A 19,435-nucleotide genomic window follows, 5' to 3' on the forward strand; every position below is an offset into this window, starting at 1 on the left:
GGGTGGCAAAGCATTAGAATGTTTTCTCTCTAACAAAAAGCAGATCAGAGAAGAGTCCAAACATCACTCGTCTACATTCTTAATGGTACCCATTTTTAAGAAGTAGCTTGTTAGAATGATCCGAGAAGGCAAGAAGAAAAATTGAATCTACTGAAAAGTCAGCAGTGGGATTTGGAATCGTCCCGAATGTGCTGACATCATCCTTGTCAGTGGAGATCAGCAGGGGAGACTGAACACCGGAGCATCTTTCAAGGTCAGAACACACACTCTGCCATGTCAGCAATGTCAGTCCATCCCTCTTTCATGTCTGAAGAACCCCAGGGGTACTGTGTGTCTATAGAATGAAGCACACACCACACTGCCATGGGAAGACAGACTTGAGCACTTCTTCAAGAGAGAAGAAGCCAAGGCTCAGGGAAGTTGAACACACTGTCCAACATCACACAGCCAGACTAGGATTTGGTTTGTTTTCACTGGAGACACAAGGAATGGAGATACAGAGAGGAAGAGCCTAGATGGGTGGAGGTTCATGGAGCCTGAGCCTCTCCCAAATCCAGACAGGATCTCCTGACAAGGCCCACCCTCATGAAGCAAGCCCTGTTAGTTTCCCTGGGTGCCTGTGTGCCATTTTGCCCCTGAGGCATTGTTGGGAGCCCTTGGTGACTTACAGAGAAGATGGCAGCTAGAGTCTCAATTCCACCAGTGCTCAAGGTGATGTATGGGATCTTGTCTCGAGAGATCCCAGCTTTCCCAAAGATGCTATTGGTGTAGAACCAGATCTGTAATGCAGAAAAGAACAGAAAGGTCATTCAGAGACCTCAGCCTCCTCCCCTAGTTAGACTAAGGTGTGAGATCTCTCTGCACAGCGCCACTTAGTTCAGACTCACAGGTGAGCTGTGCCATATGGCCACATGGCTCCCTCCCTTCTTCTCTAACAGACCCCTGTGTTCCTGGGAGTGATGTCTGCCCATCCAAGACACTGCTTCCTAGACTGCCCAGAAGTTAGGAGGGTAGCAACATAAATATTGGTGAGAACTGGCAGGAGGCTTCTTATTTTACTTTATTTTTACATTTATTTATTTACTGTGGGAGTGGTGAAGTGCATGTGTACCTGTGTGTGTGTGTGTGTGTGTGTGTGTGTGTGTGTGTGTGTGTGTAGGGGAGGTCAGAAAAGAAGTTGTAGGAGTCAGTTCTCTCTTTCCACCATGGGAGCTCAGGGACTGAATACAGGCCAGATTTGGTAGCAAGAACCTTTACTGGATGAACCATCTCACTGGCCGCCCTCCTCTCTTGCACCCTTCCTCCTCTTCTTTTAAAGAAACTTTACCAAAGAGGGATGCTCTCAAGTTTATTTGATTTTATTTCTGTGGTCAAGGGTGGTGGATGTGATAGCAGGAGCCTCAGTAGCCCTCTTGGGTCATTAATTATCCTTGGATAAGCATACTTTTTTGAGAATCAAAAACTGTTTCTGCTCCACAGAACATTTTACCATCACCCACTAGAAACTGCTGTGATGACTCTACAATAGTGCATACAGTACAAATGATACTCCTGAGGTCCGTGTAACTGTACATGTACAGTTGGGTCCAAAGGAAACTGGTCCCCAAACCCCCAAAGGCAGTCCAAATATACAGAAATGAGCCCAACCTGGACTATAGGAGGGTCTCTGGCTGTTAGAGAAAGGGTAGCATTCCTGAGGAGCTTGTGAGACTGGTTCCCATCTATCAAAAGGAGTCATTTCCCTTACCTCTGGCAGAAGGGACACATGGCTACCTGTGGCACCTATCAGCATATCAAAGCTCATGCTGGCCTCCTGGCTCCCTGAGTTTCACAAGGACATGTTACACATTTCAAAGCCCATGCTAGCACCCTGTCCTTTTCATCTCCTCCTCTACCCTTAACTTTCTCCAGCTCACAGACTTCCATATCCCCAGCTACTCATCCTCCTTATAACCCAGATACTCTCACTATGCTCCTCTCTCCCTCTCTCTCTCTCTCTCTCTCTCTCTCTCTCTCTCTCTCTCTCTCTCTCTCTCTCTCCTTCTCTATCTCTTGCTATCCTGCTATCTCCACTATTCTCTCCCACTCTCTTTCTACCCTAGCCCTGGCCATGTCCAGTCTACTTCTTTCTCCCTCTGCTCTGGACTCTTCCAGATGCCTCTAGCTGTTCTCTCTTTCAAATCTACAATAAAAAAAAAAACTTTAATCATATCATGGAGCAGTTGTTGGCAGTTGCTTCACTGGGCCCCCTCACTTATAGAAACACTGGGACAGTGGCAGCTCTTGGCAGAGCCACAGATGCCCACAGCTCAGGCACAACACTGGCTATGTTGCTTGGATGCTTGTGTGAGGAAAAGCCCTAGTTTCTAATCTATCTTGTTACAAACAGTTGTTTGAGAGGCTATTCCTTCTCCCATGTCTGGGAGAATCAGGACTGACTTGTATCCAACAGTTGATTAGCTTTGCAGTGACAGGTAATTCTTCATAGGGTCTCCTGAACACCCAGAGACACAATTCAAATGAGTTACTGTCCTGACCCTTGGCATCAATTGGCAGAGATGGGTTTTAATGTTCACATGAAGTGAGGAGCCACTGCCCTGTGCTATCTGCCTTATATTTGAATTGGTGGAGAAGTAGGACTTCTATGGGTATGAACCTTGGCTACCAAATTTGCAAGGAGGCTTGTGGCCTCCTTGCAAATTTACAGACTCTCACTAGCTCACCAGTTCCTATGTGCCTGAGGCTATCATTCCAAACCCTCAGTATTCCTGGATTTGTCATACAGGCTCCCTCCACCCCACCCTTTGGGTAGCCATGGTCACCCAGACCTAGTCACAGCTGGATCACAGACTTGGTTAAGAGTATTATTTATTGTCACTGCAACTCACTGGTTTTTAGTGCCACTGTGGTCTCTGTCTTCCACTCACAGAGAGACAGCTTCCAGCCCCCACCCACACTCGATATATATTTTCCTGTAGAAGCTATTCTCCAGCCCCATGGCATCAGAATCTCCCACCTGCTCCTCTGGCTTTCACCACCCCTCTTCTCCAGTTTCTGTTCCCTCTGCAGTGGCTCAGCTGTAGACACCCTCAGCAGGTTGAAAGTCAGTGTTGAGAGTTACTGGGCATGACATTCTATATTCATTGTAGTGTGGCCGTGAAGAGGGATGAGCCATCTCACTGAATGCATCTAGACACCGGTAGACAGGAGCCTGGAGCCTGTGGGGTCTGCCTGGCCAGCCTGTCCCATTCTGCCTGATTCATATAGCACCCTGCCCCCACACTTCATTTCAAGGAAGGGGTGACTGCCTTTTCTTTGACCTCTGTGTAAACTGAAGGTGATATAATCTGACAGTTTCAGGCCCTTGTGACATGAGAGAGGAAGCACCTGGAACACTCAGAGTCACAGAGCCATGGAGGCAGGGATGCCCCCATCTCACCAAGTCAGCATGAGCAACTACACTCACTTCCCATTTTGCAGGTTGTCCCAGGTTCCCTACTGCAGTGTTTCTAAGATACGGAAGCATCCAGGAAAAGCCTTCATATAAGAAACAATAGGCACCTTCTAGATGGTTCCTTCTCTCCATGGAGATGTGCAGACTCTATGGATAAAAAGACCTTACGTTGTCAGTCTGGGAAGGAGGCATCTGTGAGGCCATCCTCCTTGGGGATGGATCCATGAGGAGCCCCAACAGGGGCAGGATGGGTGACTTTCTGAATCTCCATTTCAATGTCCCAAATGCCTCACTCTTAGCTCCTGGGGCAGTGGTTGATGAGGCAGTATGTTACGCAATCATTCTTGACCTTCACAGCTGTGAGAGGACTGAGGAGAAAGCAAGAGCCATACCCCACACAATGACACTGGAGCGGAGAGGTGCCTGCTGGGAACCCACTCTCCTTGAAGTATGTACCATGATTCAGATCCCTCTACTGTCACCTATGGCTCCTATATCTGCTCTTGGCTGTATACACAGTGGCCATGGGCTAAGAGATGTGGTCTGACTTTCTTTGCCAATGTATGTGTATTAGTGACTTTTCTGGTGGGGACCAGGCTGACAAGAAGTAACTTAAGTGGATGGTTTTTGTTTTATTTGGTCTCATGGTTTGGGAGGGTACAGTCTGTCATGGTGGGATTCATGGAGGGGAGACTTCTCACAGTGTCACAGACCAAGAAGAAAGGAGCAAATAGGAACCTGAGCTATGACCCCTGAGTCCTGTCCCCATGGGGACACACTTCCTCCAACTCATCAACATCTTCTAACCTGTCCTTAGTATCTCCGACCAGCACTACTATTTGGGGACCATGTGCCCTAATACATGACCCTGTGGGGAACAGTCACATTCAAATTACAGCATCAGGAGCAAGACAATGCTGACCTGGTTGTGTTTGTTGAACATAATGGTCAGAACCATGGTCTAGGAATCTTAGTTCACATGGAAAATCTGACTCCAAACATTGTCAGGCCCTTGAAACAGCAGATTTTTCTGGATTGCCTGAGAGCTGCAGATGCCATCATTCTTTAAATAGAGGGGACATGGGAGGCAGAATTGGTCAGAGATGTAGGGGTGGGAGAGAGGAAGGGAGAGAAAGTCAAATAGACTGTATTGCTTCTGACTCTGAAGATGAAGAAAGGAGGCCACAAGCCAAGGAAAGGAAGCAGCTCCTAGAAAGCTGGGAAAACAGAGGAATGGATTTTCTCCTGGTGTGGCCTGATTTGATTTGAGGACCTCTGACTTTGTAAGCTGTACAATGACAAGTGGTTTGAAGCCTCTGGTTGTTGGTGCTGTGATTTGTTTTGTCCAGCAGTGACAAGAAAAAGATACACTGGAGAGATGTAATTCATTTATATTATGCTTTTCCCAGGGATGGATTCTTTCCACAGACAGTGATCTGTGGCTCTGTTTAGAGGCCTAGGAGGAAAAGGCTTGCTCATTTATTAAACATCTTTCGGATGCTCACCTATGCTTCATCCCTGCTGGGTAGAACCTACTTGCCCTTACTTCTTGGGGCATAAGTACCTAGAACTTGGGATTTAGACAATTGGTTCTCAAAACTCCTTTCTACTACTACTACTAGCTATGAACCTTTGGAAAAATATCTCAGTGTCTCTGTGCTTAACCGTGGGACCCGAAGGACATCTCCTGGCCCCAGAAGGTGCTAATGTGTGTACTCTATCAGGACTGCAGCCAAACTCGTAGAGTCGGGCCAGGGTGAGCAGATGGTCCAGATTTCTTGCTATAGGTACATGGTGACAGGTAGGTGGGAAGCCAGGCCTCTGACTTAGTCCAAAGCTTTGTCCTGTGTCAAGGAAAGCATATGAGCCAGGAAAGTGGAAACAGTCTCCAACCTGCTGCCTACCAGATAGATTTTTCTGGCACACCTCTGTGCAGTGGGGCTTGAAGACACTGGCAGAATTCATCCATCACAGGATATGCAGATGGGAAATTAAGTCCTGGTGAATGAGAAGGGTCTGCCCAACAATGACTTGGCTCTCCATCTAACAAGGAGGGTCTGATACACCTGACCTTGAACTTGTCTGGGCAAAGAAAAATGGCAGAACGGGCAGTGGCCACTCTGGGCCTAGGCTGAGCTCTTAACTCCCCAGTCCACATTGCTCTTCTCAATTAACCAGACCAAGGCAAAAAGGCAAAAAGGCAAAAAGGCAAAAAAAAAAAAAATGACTAGAAAACAAAGTGATCTCATTTTACACCAGAGTTCCTGAAAATAGAATCTGGAGATTTTGAAATTAGGCAAAATGTGTGACTGCTATCTTCCCAGGTAGTCATGTCCCCTTTTCTGGATAGGAGGCTTGCTGCCACTCCCTCCACGCACCACAGCAGAACCACACTCTTCTTGAACAGGTATAAATGCTGTGCTCCATCATCTGGGCTCTTTGGGGGCCCTCCCCAGTACCCTTCCCTCCCTCTGTTTGATGATCTCAGTGCTGTGTGCCTGGAAGCCTGTCTGCATCCTTAGTGGACAGAGTGGGTTCCCCAGAAGCAATTACACTCAGCTTCCTCACTTCTTGGACTTGGAGATTTTGCCTCCTGGAACATTGCAGAGAGCTAGAGGCCTGGGTCTCCAGGGAGGTCTCAGCTCAGGCTCTGATAAGATGAAGCTGGCACCCCCCAAGACTGATTCTATCTGAATCAGTTTGGTTTTCTGTCCCGTTGACTTCTGTCTGTTTATTTAGAACCATGATACTTTATTTCCAGAGACTCACAGAAGGACAACAGGTGGCAATACGATGGACAACCTTGCTGGCTGTGTGGATAAGTCCACTCCATTCTATCCCATTCTACGGAGGTGTGAACTGAGGACCTGCCAAGTTCTGTAGATGTTCAAAGGCACAGCCTCAGTGGAGGCTTACATTACAGAGCTGGAGGCTGAAGTCAGACATCTCAGGCTCACACTCTAAGCCACCCACATTCTGGCCTTCCTCGGTTTCTCTGTTGATGCTGGTGTGTATGTGTTGGGGTGGGGGAGTGTACTCACCGCATTGAGTCCACATAGCTGGTAGCTAGCCATGGTGATGACGACAGTGATGACCTGCCAGCGGACAAAAGGTGCCCTCAGCAGCTCCAGCACTGACAGCAGATGGAGGTTCCTCTGCACACGGCTTTCGGCCAGGGCCTCCTCCAGCTCTTGGGAGACATCTACTTTGCCCAGAAATGTTTGGAAGGCTGTGAAGAAGAACCGACAGGGATTAGGATGTTGATGCTCTAGATGCTGGTCCTGAATACATGGGCCCCAATACCTTAGACATGCACCTGTCAGGGGCCCCATGGAGTCTGTACAAAAACTGTTTGAAAATGAGGAGATAGAGGCCCAGAGACATACACCAACTTTCCTGAGGTCATCAAGTGGACTGAGAGAGAACCTGGGTCTCTTGATCACCCCTCCCTCCCCCCAGAAAAGCGGAGCATGCCCAGTGTTCAAATCCATCTCTGGGACAGTTGTCCTATTTATCTTCTATTTGCAGTCCTGCCCCTCACCCTGGGGGAAAATTGCATAGCATTGAGCACATCAAACCTTACTTAGAGCTCCCATACCAGAACTGCTATTCCAGTGAAATTCATTGAGCACCTCCTGTTTGCCTGGCCCATTCTCACTAGGTGTCTGGAGTGATGTCAATGGCCACCTGGCCACAAGTTTGCCAACCCCAAAGTTGCCTGTGTGGGTAGAAGATGACTGAACCTAATGACCCTCACTGAAGCTCTTTCCATGTGACCCTCTGAAATGTGGATGTCCCGAATGTAATAGGTCTCAAACAGGAGAGTGAAGATCCACACACTCTCTTGATGGATGTATTTCTAAGTCAAGCATTGCAAATATCCAGCCATGGGAAGAACAGTATTTTAACCCTTGTACAAGCAGACCCCTGAGATCATCACAGCCAGATCACATGGCATGCTTTCAAAGTGGAAGTTTGAATATTCATTGCCCCGGTCTTCCCCCTACAGAGAAAAGCAGCAGTAGTGGTGTCTCCTGTGGACAGTCTATTCCAGACACAGCGGGCAGTGTCCTTAATGGCATGACTCTGCCTTTCAGGTGTGTGGAACTGCTCTTTTTAAGCAGAAAAGTAAAGTGGCCAAGCCAGCGGGCAGTGTCCTTAATGGCATAACTCTGCCTCTCAGGTGTGTGAAACTGCTCTTTTTAAGTAGAAAAGTAAAGTGGCTAAGCCAACTCCAGATTTTCCAGGCAGCAAGCCCAGAAGGGCTTCAGTGGTACTACAAGCTGCTTCCAAATGTCTCTTTGGAAAATGGGATTTAATGCTTTTGCCAGCACCGATTAAGGGTACAGGTGAGAAGTAGCTGGATTTGCACTGTACAAAAAAAAAAAAAAAACACCGCATTTTGAAATTTTCTTCCAAGTTCAAGATGTAACATCCATGTCATGAAACAGGCCTAGAATTTGCTAGCAGGAAAATTTTTCTCTCACTTTCTTGATATGCATATTTCCATTACAAAATATGGAAAACTTCCCCTTTTCACCTTGAAGTTAATTCAATGCACAGAACTCATCATAATTTCCCTCCGCAGCTTTGTCCTTGCTGACATCTCCAGGGTCTGAGTATCTTGCTCTCTGCACCTTCTCTTCCCAGCATCCTCTCCCACACTGTTATTGGTTCTCTAAGTCTCCTCTCCCACACACCATCACCTTCTGCCAGCCCTAGGAGGTGCCTGGCAGAGAACAGGTGCCAGGGTGATGTTTGTTAGCATGGCTCAGATGGTAAATCTAGATAGAACCTTCCCCTACAATGGGGAATCTTCACTTTGGTACCAAGGGCATCTTGGGCTGAGTCGCTTCAGTGGGGGGCATTGGTGCATGGTAGGATGTTCGACACCGTCCCTGGATTCTACCCACAGCTGTGACAATCCAAAAGACCTCTGGATATTGTCAAGCACCTCCTGGGGTGAGACAAAGAGCAAGAGGCTCTCCTTGCTCCTCCCATAGGGACACACACACACAAACACACATACACAGTCACACACACAGACACACAAACACACATACACAGTCACACACAGAGACACACAAACACACACACACAGACACACACACACACAGACACACAAACACACAGACACAAACACACACACAGTCACACACAGACACACACACAGACACACAAACACACACACAGTCACACACATACACAAAAACACAGACACAAACACAGACAGCCACACATAGACACTCACACACACAGACACACACACACACACACACACAGACACACACACACAGACAGCCACACACAGACACACACACAGACACTCACACACACAGAGACACATACACACAGACACTCACACACACACACAGACACACAAATACATACACACACAGACACACAAACACACACACAGACACCCCCACACACACAGACACTCACACACACACAGACACACAAATACACACACAAACACAGACACACAAACACACACACAGACACCCCCACACACACAGACACTCACACACACACAGACACACAAATACACACACAAACACAGACACACAAACACACACACAGACACCCCCCCACAGACACTCACACACACACAGACACACAAATACACACACAAACACAGACACACACAGACACCACACACACACACACACACACACACACAGACACACACACACAGACAGCCACACACAGACACACACACAGACACTCACACACACACACAGACACACAAATACACACACAAACACAGACACACAAACACACACACAGACACCCCCCCCACAGACACTCACACACACACAGACACACAAATACACACACAAACACAGACACACACAGACACCACACACACACACACACACACACACACACACACACACACACACACACAGAGACACACACACATGTGCCCCACCCTCCAGCACATCCCTCCCTCCTTTCCAGTGCAGGGCAGTTCCTCTGGACCCTGACCACTGGGCCACCCTTTTGCTCACTAATTTGTAGCTATGTTTGACCTGGATATATATCTCCTGCTTTCTATAATTGCTCTGAAGGATAGCACTATTGTTGGGGCTTTGCTTTAGTTGGGTTTGGAGCTCTTGCTATAGCATGAGTCCCTCTCTAACCAGAGATGTTTTTATGAGAATGACAACCTGGGGCTAAACTGTCTGGGGGAGGGGTACTGAAGGGTGTGCCAGGCAGCTAGAGGAGGGGAACCTTCAGCAGCTAAAGAACATCCTGGGATTTGAGCAATGCAGACACCCATGGGCACATGTGCCCATTCCTCTGTGTTCTCTGGAATTTCGGTGCCTGCCCACTGTCTTGTTCATGGAGCTTCAGCTTGGTTGCCATCTCCTCCAGAGAAGAGCAAGCACAGGAGTACAGGCAGAGGGTCTGGGGTTGGGGTGTAGGTCTAAGAACATCCTATTTCTAAGGTCAGGATGGGGGTGCTATGGTTAGCTTCACTGACCATTTGAACTGGACTTAGAACCATCTAGGAAACAAACTTGTGGGCATGCCTGTGTGTATGTGTGTGTGTGTGGATTGACTTAACTAAGGCAAGAGACTCATTTATCTGTGGGTGGCACCATCCATGGGCTGGAGTCCTGGACTAAATAAAAAGGAGAATCCCAACCCTCATCTCTCTGCTTCTTGACTGTGGGTGTGGTGTGACAGCTGCTGCCTCGTGCTCCTGCTGCCATGACTAGCACAGCTCCTGCTGTCCTAGCTTCCCGTCAGGATAGTGTGCCCACAAACCATGAGTCCAAATAAATCCTTCCTTCCTCAGGTGGCTTCCAATCAGGTATTTTGTCACCAACTAATACAGAGGGAGAGACTGATGTTTCTGAGAGCTCAGAAGGTGTCTGCTCCCAGTAACAAAACTCTCCGATCCCATGATGCTGTGGGACTTTCCCTGAGGAGACCTAAAGAGACATCTCATCCAGATGGGAGGACATTGGCAGGCCAAAGAAAGGCTTTGTTCAAGCCCAGTCTGGTGAACCAGTGAGCTTATTGGGGCTATTTATAGGAACATGGAGCAGCTACACACTGAGACAACCCACCTCAGCATGGTGTAACATCTGTACAGTGAGACAGGAATCCTGGGGAGATTCCAGAGGCCCTCAGGAAGGTCTTGTAGGGGTCTCATTAGCCTCTCCCCTCCCTCCAATCCACAAGGGAGTTAATGGATCTGAGTTCTTATGAGGGTCATCATGGATGCTTTGCTTCAAGATGGTGGTGTCATGTCCAACTTGGGGAAACAGTACATGACACACTGCTCAGTCTCATTTACTTACACCAGTGAGAGTGACAAAACATGTTCCTTCTCCTTGCCATGTATATCCCCTGTGCTGCTGTCCACAGCCTCTTGCAACTTATGGTATCCACTCTCTGATAGGGCTGTCCCTGCATAAGGCAGTGCTTCGTCCCCAGCAGTGAGCACCCATCAAGTGTGCTTTTCTCATCTAGCTTCCTTTGCCCCTGTGTCTGCCTCTCTGGGGGAACTTCTTTCATTCTTGACTAGGATGATCTGTTTTCATGCCTGTAGTATTTTACCCAATGGGTAATCTCCCTCTACAAAGGGACAATGTAGGGGATACTGCCATATGATGGGAAGGATGTGGGCCTGGGAACCAAGATGGCCTGGGCTTCACACCCTGCCCTGCCTCTCTTGTATGACCCAGGACTAGTTAACTAGTTAACTGGTCGGCTATGCTTGATTCCATAAACAGAAATGACAAAGCCAAGCTATCAGGTTGTTTGGGGACTAAAGTCACTTCACCCACACAGCCGACACATAATTGATGTTCAACAAATAATAATTATCATTCTCAATTGTCCTCAGAGCTGTTTTGCATGTACAGTCCACTGACATGTTCTGAATGAATGAATGAGCACAGAACCCCCAGCCACAGGGAACAGTGATCATGACAGAGATGTAGACATTGAAACCAGCAACTGAGCAAGCAGGAATAGGGGAAATACATTGTCTACCAAATTAAGTCAACAAAGAAGCTTCTAGCTAGCCTGGCTTCCTCCTCACTGATCTGGAGGCTGTGTCTTGACAGCCAGTACATTTGAGAGTAGTTCCCATGACATCTTACAAGGGGGCTGAGAGCAAACTTGCATGTCTTACCCAGGGCCTTTGAGAGCCATGCTGCTGGTGTGAGTTCCATGCTATCATGGTTGGAACCTCAATGTGTTGGGCTATGTAGGGACTCACCAGCCCTGTGGGCTTTCATTAGTACCAGCAGGAGCTCACTTTGTGGGAGACCACCATGGCCCTTGGCTGGACTCTGAATCTTGTGTCAGGAAGTTGGGAAGCATCTTTCTGTCTTCAGCCTCTTTGAACAAATTCACTTGTTCTCCTTTCCCTGGGGCCACATGCTTGCAGAATGGAAGAAAGGGCTCTGAAGACTGAGGGAGAGGGTGCAACTGCAACCTGGGAGATTAGAGATCTGGCCTGATCACTTGTTCTCGTAAGTTCTAAGGATCACTGGTCCCTAGGAGATTGAAAAGAGGACTTTATAATGAGCAATCTCTGACCTACTTGACAGAAACTATGCCCTCATTCGGTCCATGCTTGGAACATTACCTGAATCACTGATTTGTTCCTTACGCTGTGCCATGGGCAGACGGAGGATCAAAAGCTTCAGGGCCCTTTGCTTCAGTCTCCATTACATTAGCATGAGGTGTGCCCCTACACTGGTTCGAATGCAAATGGTCCTCATGTTTGAATACTTATTGGACCCTTTGCGAAGGATTTAGAGTGTGGCTTTATTGAACGAGGTATATCACTGGGAATAGGTTTTGTGGTTTCAAAAGATTCTTTCCCAGTTCACCTTCTGCCTCCTACTTGAAGATAAAGATGTGAGCTCTCAGATGTTTCTGCCACCATGCTTGGCCATCATGGATCCTAACCCTCCAAAACCACAAGCCCAATTAAAGGCTTTCTTTTATAAGACTTGATCGTGGTGTTTCATTACAGCAGTTGAAAATTAGCAAACAACTCCCTGATGCATGATCATGTCACATTTTCACATGTGAGCTTTGAGTTATTCCTGTACTAGAAAAGGCTGCATGTTTCCTTAGTCCAAATGCTGGGTGAAGTCAGTTGGTGAAGCAGGGTTGCCTGCATATTCTGCTTTCTGACTATAATGAGCAAGTGTCTGGGCTACTATGTGGTGGGGATGCCAGGTCTATGGATCAGGCTCTATCCTTGGAACCTTATTTCACTTAATTACCTCTTACTTGTCCATCTCCAGGCATAGTCACTCTGTAGGCTTGGGGCCCCCGAATTGAACTAGGGGACACATAGTTCAGTCCATGGCACCTGTTAGATAGAGTTCTTTTCCATTGCCCTCATGGATATCTGAGACCCTGCATCCTTCCAGGCCAAGTGTGGTGACTTTCATCCCTGAGCTCTTCCAGATCAATGAAGTGGTGTCTGGAGCTGTGTGTGCCTCACAGACTCAGACAAAGCTGAAGTTGATCACAGCCCAGATCTGTACTTCAAACATCCCCCATGATACAATGCTCTGTATTTAAAACAGAGAGCTTGGGCCACCCCCAGGATGCTGCCTCTTAGCTGTGGGGCCTGGACAAATCATTCCAGCTGTGAACCTTTTTCCTCACTCTTGATGCGGCCAAAGCAATGACTTGGTGTCTGCAAAGCCCACTTGTGTCTATGGCCTGAGCGTGCAAAATGTGACATATATAAGCCAGGGCTGTGATGGTTCTTCTCCACTGTCAGCTTGACGACATTTAGAATCACCTTGGAGACACACTTCTGGATGTGTCTTTGATGATGTTTCCCAAGAGGCACAACTGAAGAGGGAAGACCTACCCTGAGTGTGGATGGTACCCTTCTATGGCTTAGGATCCCAGACTGAAGAAAGGGGAGGAAAAGGAGAACGTGAGGTGAGCATTGACGTTCATGTCTCTCTGCTTCCTGGTCCCCAGAGATGTGAGAAGCAGCCTCATGCTCCTGCCGCATGCCTTCCCCTCTACGATGGACTGTACCCTCTGACCATGTATGACCCAGAGTAAATGATTCACCTCTTACAGTGCTGTCAGACATGTAAGGAATACAGAAGCCTTGTCATGACCACACACCTCCATTCAAACCCTGGATTTATCACTTCCTTGAAGTTTCTGGGCCTCAGTTTTCTCACCAGGAAACTGGACATAATAGCACTGAGGTTGTTACTAATACTTAATGCCAACACACACATCATTAGAAGGCTACCTGGCTCCTACTGAGCAATGGGTACTATAAATACACAACAGAGTCTGGGGATGTAGCTCAGTGATAGAGCCTTTGCCTAGCATGTGTAGCATGTACAAAGTCCAAGGTCTAAGGTCATATATATATATATATATATATATATATATATATATATATATATATATATATATAGAGAGAGAGAGAGAGAGAGAGAGAGAGAGAGAGAGATATGCAGTATGTTCTGGCTGCATTCTCCCTCCCTTGACTATCCTTCCTTCCCTTCCTTTTCTTTGTCTAGACAATGAGTACAAAATGCTGTAGCCTTCTGCTGTGGCTTAAGTTGTACACCTGTTATCATATGATACCTGTTAATATGAGCTCTGGAAACACCTGGTTTGTGTGTGTGATGATGGTGGTAGGGTCACCCTGGGATGACCTGGTTCATCTGATTCCTGTCCTTGTAGGCAAAGGAGAATGAAGTACAGATGCAGAGACTCAGTGAAAATGTAAGAATGGAGGAAGCTGGGGGTTGCAGCTGCCAGCCAAAGCACACTGTGGGTATGGGAACACTGGGAGTAATGGAAGACTAAGTAGGTGGGAGCACTGAGGTTTCAGGAAGACTAAGGATGCCTGAACAATAAGGATGCAGGAGGACTGAGGATGCTAGGGTACTAAGGATGTGGAAGACTAAGGGTGCCAGAGCACTAAGGATACTGTCCACTATCACCAGCTAGCAGAGAAGACGGCTCTGCTGGTACTTTGACTTCATACTTCTGGTCCCCAGAACAACTATACAGTTAGTTGGTGTACAGTTAGCTGCTCTGTGGTGGCAGCTTGTGACGCTGCACTGTGGTGACAGCCATACTTTATCTCTTTGAGTGTTCTTGATCTCTTGCAGAACAAGGCCCAGAGTGGTCCAGAGCTTCTTTCTCATGACAAAGCAGGCAAAGAAATGTCACATGGAACATTCCCAATGGTTCTTTGTGATCATGTGCACAGATGCTCTGAGCTCTTCGCCTTGCACAGTGCAGGACTAAAGATTTCTAAAAATAGGAGCTTTGTCAAGCCACTTCTTTTTAACCACTACTGGTATTTAAGAATGGGACATCATGGGACTTCCGATGCAGGCTCAGGGTCTCTTCATTGTCACAGTTGTGAAGGAGTATAGAAGGAGATGTATAGAAGTTGTTCTATGGAGCTTTATACAATTTTACTGTGACTGTGCCTGGAACTTCATGGCCTGTATAACGGTGTGGGAGACCCCACAGTGTGGAAAAGCCAGCAGGGCATCATTGTTTTCCTTTGTGATCAGCACATAGCTTTTTTACAGTTTACTAGTCAGTGAATTGGATAATGATCAGCAAATCTGAGGATGATAATTTTGTCTTTTGATTGAATTAATCCAACAAATACACAGGTGCTTTATAAAGAATCTGCCTTTTAAGATGTGGTGGTATGTGCCTGTAACCCAGACCTGGTGAGGGCACCAGGAGCTCAGGTCATCGTGGCTACTGTGGTGGTCTGAATGGCATCTTCCCCATAGGCTCATGCATTTGAATACTCGATCCCCAGTTGATGGTGCTGTTTGGGGAGGTTTAGGAGGTGTGGTCTTGCTGGAGGAAGTGTGTCACTGGGAGTGGGCTTTGAGAGCATAAGGCCTTGCTCTGCTCCCTGTCTGTTCTTTCTGCTCTGTGCTTGTGGTTCAAGACGTGAGCCCTAAGCTTCTGCACTGGTTGCTGAGCCTGCCACTTGCAACTGTGCCTGCTGCCATGCCTCCCTGATGTGACAGGCTGTTATCCCTCTGAAACTGTAAACCCAAATAAACCCTTTCTTCTATGAGTTGCTTTGGTCATGGTGCTTTATCACAGCAACAGAAAAGTAACTTAAACAGTTCTAGAGTGCATTTGAGGACAGCCTAGGGCTACAAGAGACTGAGTAAAAAAAAAAAACAAAAGCAAAAACCAAAATAGCTTCCTCAAAGAAATTGAAGATTTCAAAACCAACAGTGACAGCATTAAACAAGATGTGACAAAGTGGGGACACTACCTGTACTCCAGTTACAAGGCATTGCAAGTTTCAAGACATTGACTGACTAATGCCTGGCAGAGACCATAAAAATAACAAATAATTCAGCTGTCACCTCAAGTCCAACACCAGCAGTCACCTCAAGTCCAACACCAACAGTCACCTCAAGTTCAATGCCAGTGGTGACTTCATGGGTGAGTCAATGCCAGTCCATCTCAGAGTAAGGAAAATACACCACCAGAAGGCCCTACCAGCATTCTGCCTGAAGCCCACATTTATACTAACAATGTGATGCCCTCCTTCCAACTCTGCCTGTACCTTGACTTTAAGGACTCCAAGTATCCCTCTGAGGGTTGTTGCCAGGACTCTGCCATATACTGGCTCTGGCCCATCTTGAGGTCTCGCAAATGCCTCTATCACTTCCTGTTAAAGAAGCTCATAGTTGACATGTTTTTTTTTGGGGGGGGGGATTGGTTTTTTTTTTTCTGAGACTGGATCTTCCTATATAGTCCGGTTGGCCTGATACTATGTACACCAAAGATGACCTAGAATTCATGGCTATCCTGCTACTTCCTACTCCCACAGGCTGGGATACATACTTTTAGAACTTATTTATTTTATTATTGAATTGAAACTAGGGAATTGAAACTAGGCTTCCTATGTGTATCCTAGGATGCCGTCCTCTTGAGTATAAGAGTCTCCTAGAATCACGGGATGAGTAGGATCATCTAACTTGACTTCGAACCTGAGACTTCATCCACTCTAGCCTAGCATAGCCACTCTGCCAGCTGTATGTAATTTTACTCCAGCAGCACCTACCTGATCTTATGTTCAAAGGAGTTCCCACAGAATTTAGAACATTTCATGTACAAAGATATAAGGCTGTCTTCTTTGGTGTTAAATTGATACTTTCTGGTATGTCTGTGTTGTGGTTTGATCAGGAATGGCCTCCATTGGCTTATATTTGACTGTTTGGTCATTAGAGAGGCACTACTAGGAGGTGTGGCCTTTTCAGAGTAGGTGTGGGCTTGTTGGATAAACTGTTACAAGAGTTGACTTAGGGGGAGGGCCTAAGCCCTGCCCCAAATGACTGGACAGATTTTTAGGGGAGGGAGAAGGAAATTAGATCATTTCTAATTTAAATAAAATGTACCAAATCATTTCTATTTAAATAAAATGTATAAAATTGTTCCCAATTTAAATAAAATTTTTGAAGAAAAAACAATTAATTGATAATAATTAATAATAATACATCAAGGTAAGGAGCACATTTCTGCAGGAGTGTAGAATTTTTAAACGCAATCATGCAATGAAAAGAGATATTTGAAATGTTTCTGTTTGGTAGTCAAAATTGTGTGCTCAGACTGCCAATGAGAATTCTTGCATCTGTATGCCAGAAACAACACCAGGGCTGGGGAGATGGCTCAGTGGGTAAAGACCTTGCCAAGAAAGAAGGAGGATCTGAGTTCAGATACCAGAACCCCGGCAATGCCAGACATGGTAGTGTGTGTCTATAAGCCCAGCACTCCCATGGCAAGACAGGAGGCAGAGAGAGAAACCTCAGCTGACCCTGACACACACACACACACACACACACACACACACACACACACACACACACACACACACACAAAAGCAGCAGCAGCAGCAGCAGCAGCAGCAAACAACAGAGACCCTGTGGAGGACTGGTGTATGGCCACCTGTTCCGTGTGCATGATTGTGTGTGTGGGGGGGGGGGGTAATAAAACCCCCATCATCTTGCACAGAGTTTTCTTTCATTACTGCTTTAAAATAATCCAAATGAGTTCTGTGAGATTTGCAAAATTGTTGTCTGTATAAAAATTGAACGTCCTTTGATTATTTCACCAGGATGACTGATTGATACCAGGGAAGATGGAAATTTCGGGCCATGTTTTTGCTTCCTCCAGGTGCTTTGTTCTGGGGATGGAGCTGTGCAGTAAATGAGATGCATTGGGTCAGCAGCCTCCCTTGCCTCCTCCTTCAGTAGGGTTCTGGGAGTTACTGCCAAGGTCAATACTGAAGCTGATTTAGCTTCTGCTAAAGAGTGTTTCTCTCTCTGTCTCTCTGTCTCTGTCTCTGTCTCTGTCTCTGTCTCTGTCTCTCTCTCTCTCTCTCTCCCTCTCTCTCTCTCTCTCTCACACACACACACACACCATATTCCACAGACTTCTTTCCTTCATTTATTTCACCTGTGACTGACCCCTGAGGTGACAAGGCTAGTGTTGTCATTCTGCAGGTGAGAAGAGGGAAGGGACTTGGCCCGAGAAGGGGTGCCTGAAAGCACAGACCGGGAAGGGGGATGTCTGTGTGAGGACTTTGCAGATGTGAAATCTAGAGGGCCAACAGCACAACACATGTCTTGGGGGACCTGCCTAGGGCAGACAGGTGGGTCTCACTTGACTTCTAAGCAATTCCTGCAGGAACAGCTCCTAGAATGTCCCCACAGGGAGACTGGATCCTTCCTTATCTGAGGGGAACTAACTCCCCACACATCCACAGTGCACTGTATGTGGTCTGGATGGGCTCCTGGTTGTGAAGAACATATGGTGTATTGGAGTCTGGGAATTGTCTGCCCACATCTGTGCTTACAACTGTCTCACAGCTGGATGGCGATTGCAGTGGACCATTGGCAAATGAGCCAGGGACAGATGAGGCTAGGAGCATTGCTGGGCCTAGGTGCTCCTGAAGTCTCCTTCTGAGCATCAGATATGGTCCCTGGGAGCTGTCTTGGTTGACTTCAGCTGCTGGAATGAATAGCTAGGGCTAGGGCTTAGACAGTCTCATAGTCTGGAGGCAGAAGTCTGAATAGAGGGTACCATTGAGTTGGTTCTCTGGACTGGTGTATGGCCTTCCATTCCATATGTGCTTGCGTGTGTGCGTGTGCGTGTGCGTGTGCGTGTGCGTGTGCGTGTGCGTGTGCGTGTGCGTGTGTGTGTGTGTGTCAGACAGACAGACAGAGACAGAGAGAAACAGAGACACACAGACAGAAACAGAGAAAGAGAAATAGAGGCAGGTAGAGGCAGAGGATGAAAACTCTTGTCTCTCTTCTAAAGACACTAATAGTATCCTTGGTGTCCTACCTTCAAGACAGCATTTAATCTAATCACCTCCCAAGAGCCTGGCTTCTAAATGCCATTGTTCAGGGGCTTAAGACCTCAACATATGAATTTGGGAGCATGCAAACCTTTTGTCTCTAACAAGATCTTGCCAGAAGCTCTGATGTGAGGGCATCACCCAGCATAGGAACTTCCTGACTCACGTGTCTAAGGATGGGCTGGCTTTGGGGACTGAGTTCTCCACCCCCAGAAGTGTACAGGGGCATGGTGATGACCTCAGAGGTGCTGTGGACCCAGGCTGCAACAGGAAGACAAATAGGCAAAGGGATCTCTGACTATGTGTCAGCTATGTGGATGATGGGACCAGGTGAAGTGTCATTTTCTGAGGGGGGAGGAGAGGACAGAACAGACACCTTTCATTTTAACTCTTTGACTCCAGAGAAGAAGTGATCCTAGCCACCTGTAGTCAACAGTTCATCTCAGAAAGACATTATCCTATGGAGAATGGCCCTCCATGAGTCCATTCACCCATGTCATTGAAAAGTGGTTCATCCCAGGCCTCTCCCAGGACACTCCCCACACCCTTTCTTTAATTTGACAGCAAGAAGTCTCCCACAGCTCTCACCTCATTCA

General features: G+C 47.1%; 1 protein-coding gene across 1 annotated transcript in view; it reads right to left on the reverse strand.

Moving 5' to 3' along the window:
• Nucleotides 1-19,435, reverse strand: part of Slc2a9 (solute carrier family 2 member 9) — a 114,933-nt gene that overhangs the window by 46,025 nt on the left and 49,473 nt on the right. Inside the window, exons 7-8 of the mRNA XM_027387033.2 lie at nt 6,496-6,683; nt 669-779 (exon numbers count right to left, since the gene is read on the reverse strand). Coding sequence (XP_027242834.1) covers nt 669-779; nt 6,496-6,683 — 299 coding nt within the window. The remainder of the gene's footprint in view (nt 1-668; nt 780-6,495; nt 6,684-19,435) is intronic.

Source organism: Cricetulus griseus, assembly GCF_003668045.3.
Source record: "Cricetulus griseus strain 17A/GY chromosome 1 unlocalized genomic scaffold, alternate assembly CriGri-PICRH-1.0 chr1_1, whole genome shotgun sequence".
NCBI classification, from domain to species: domain Eukaryota; kingdom Metazoa; phylum Chordata; class Mammalia; order Rodentia; family Cricetidae; genus Cricetulus; species Cricetulus griseus.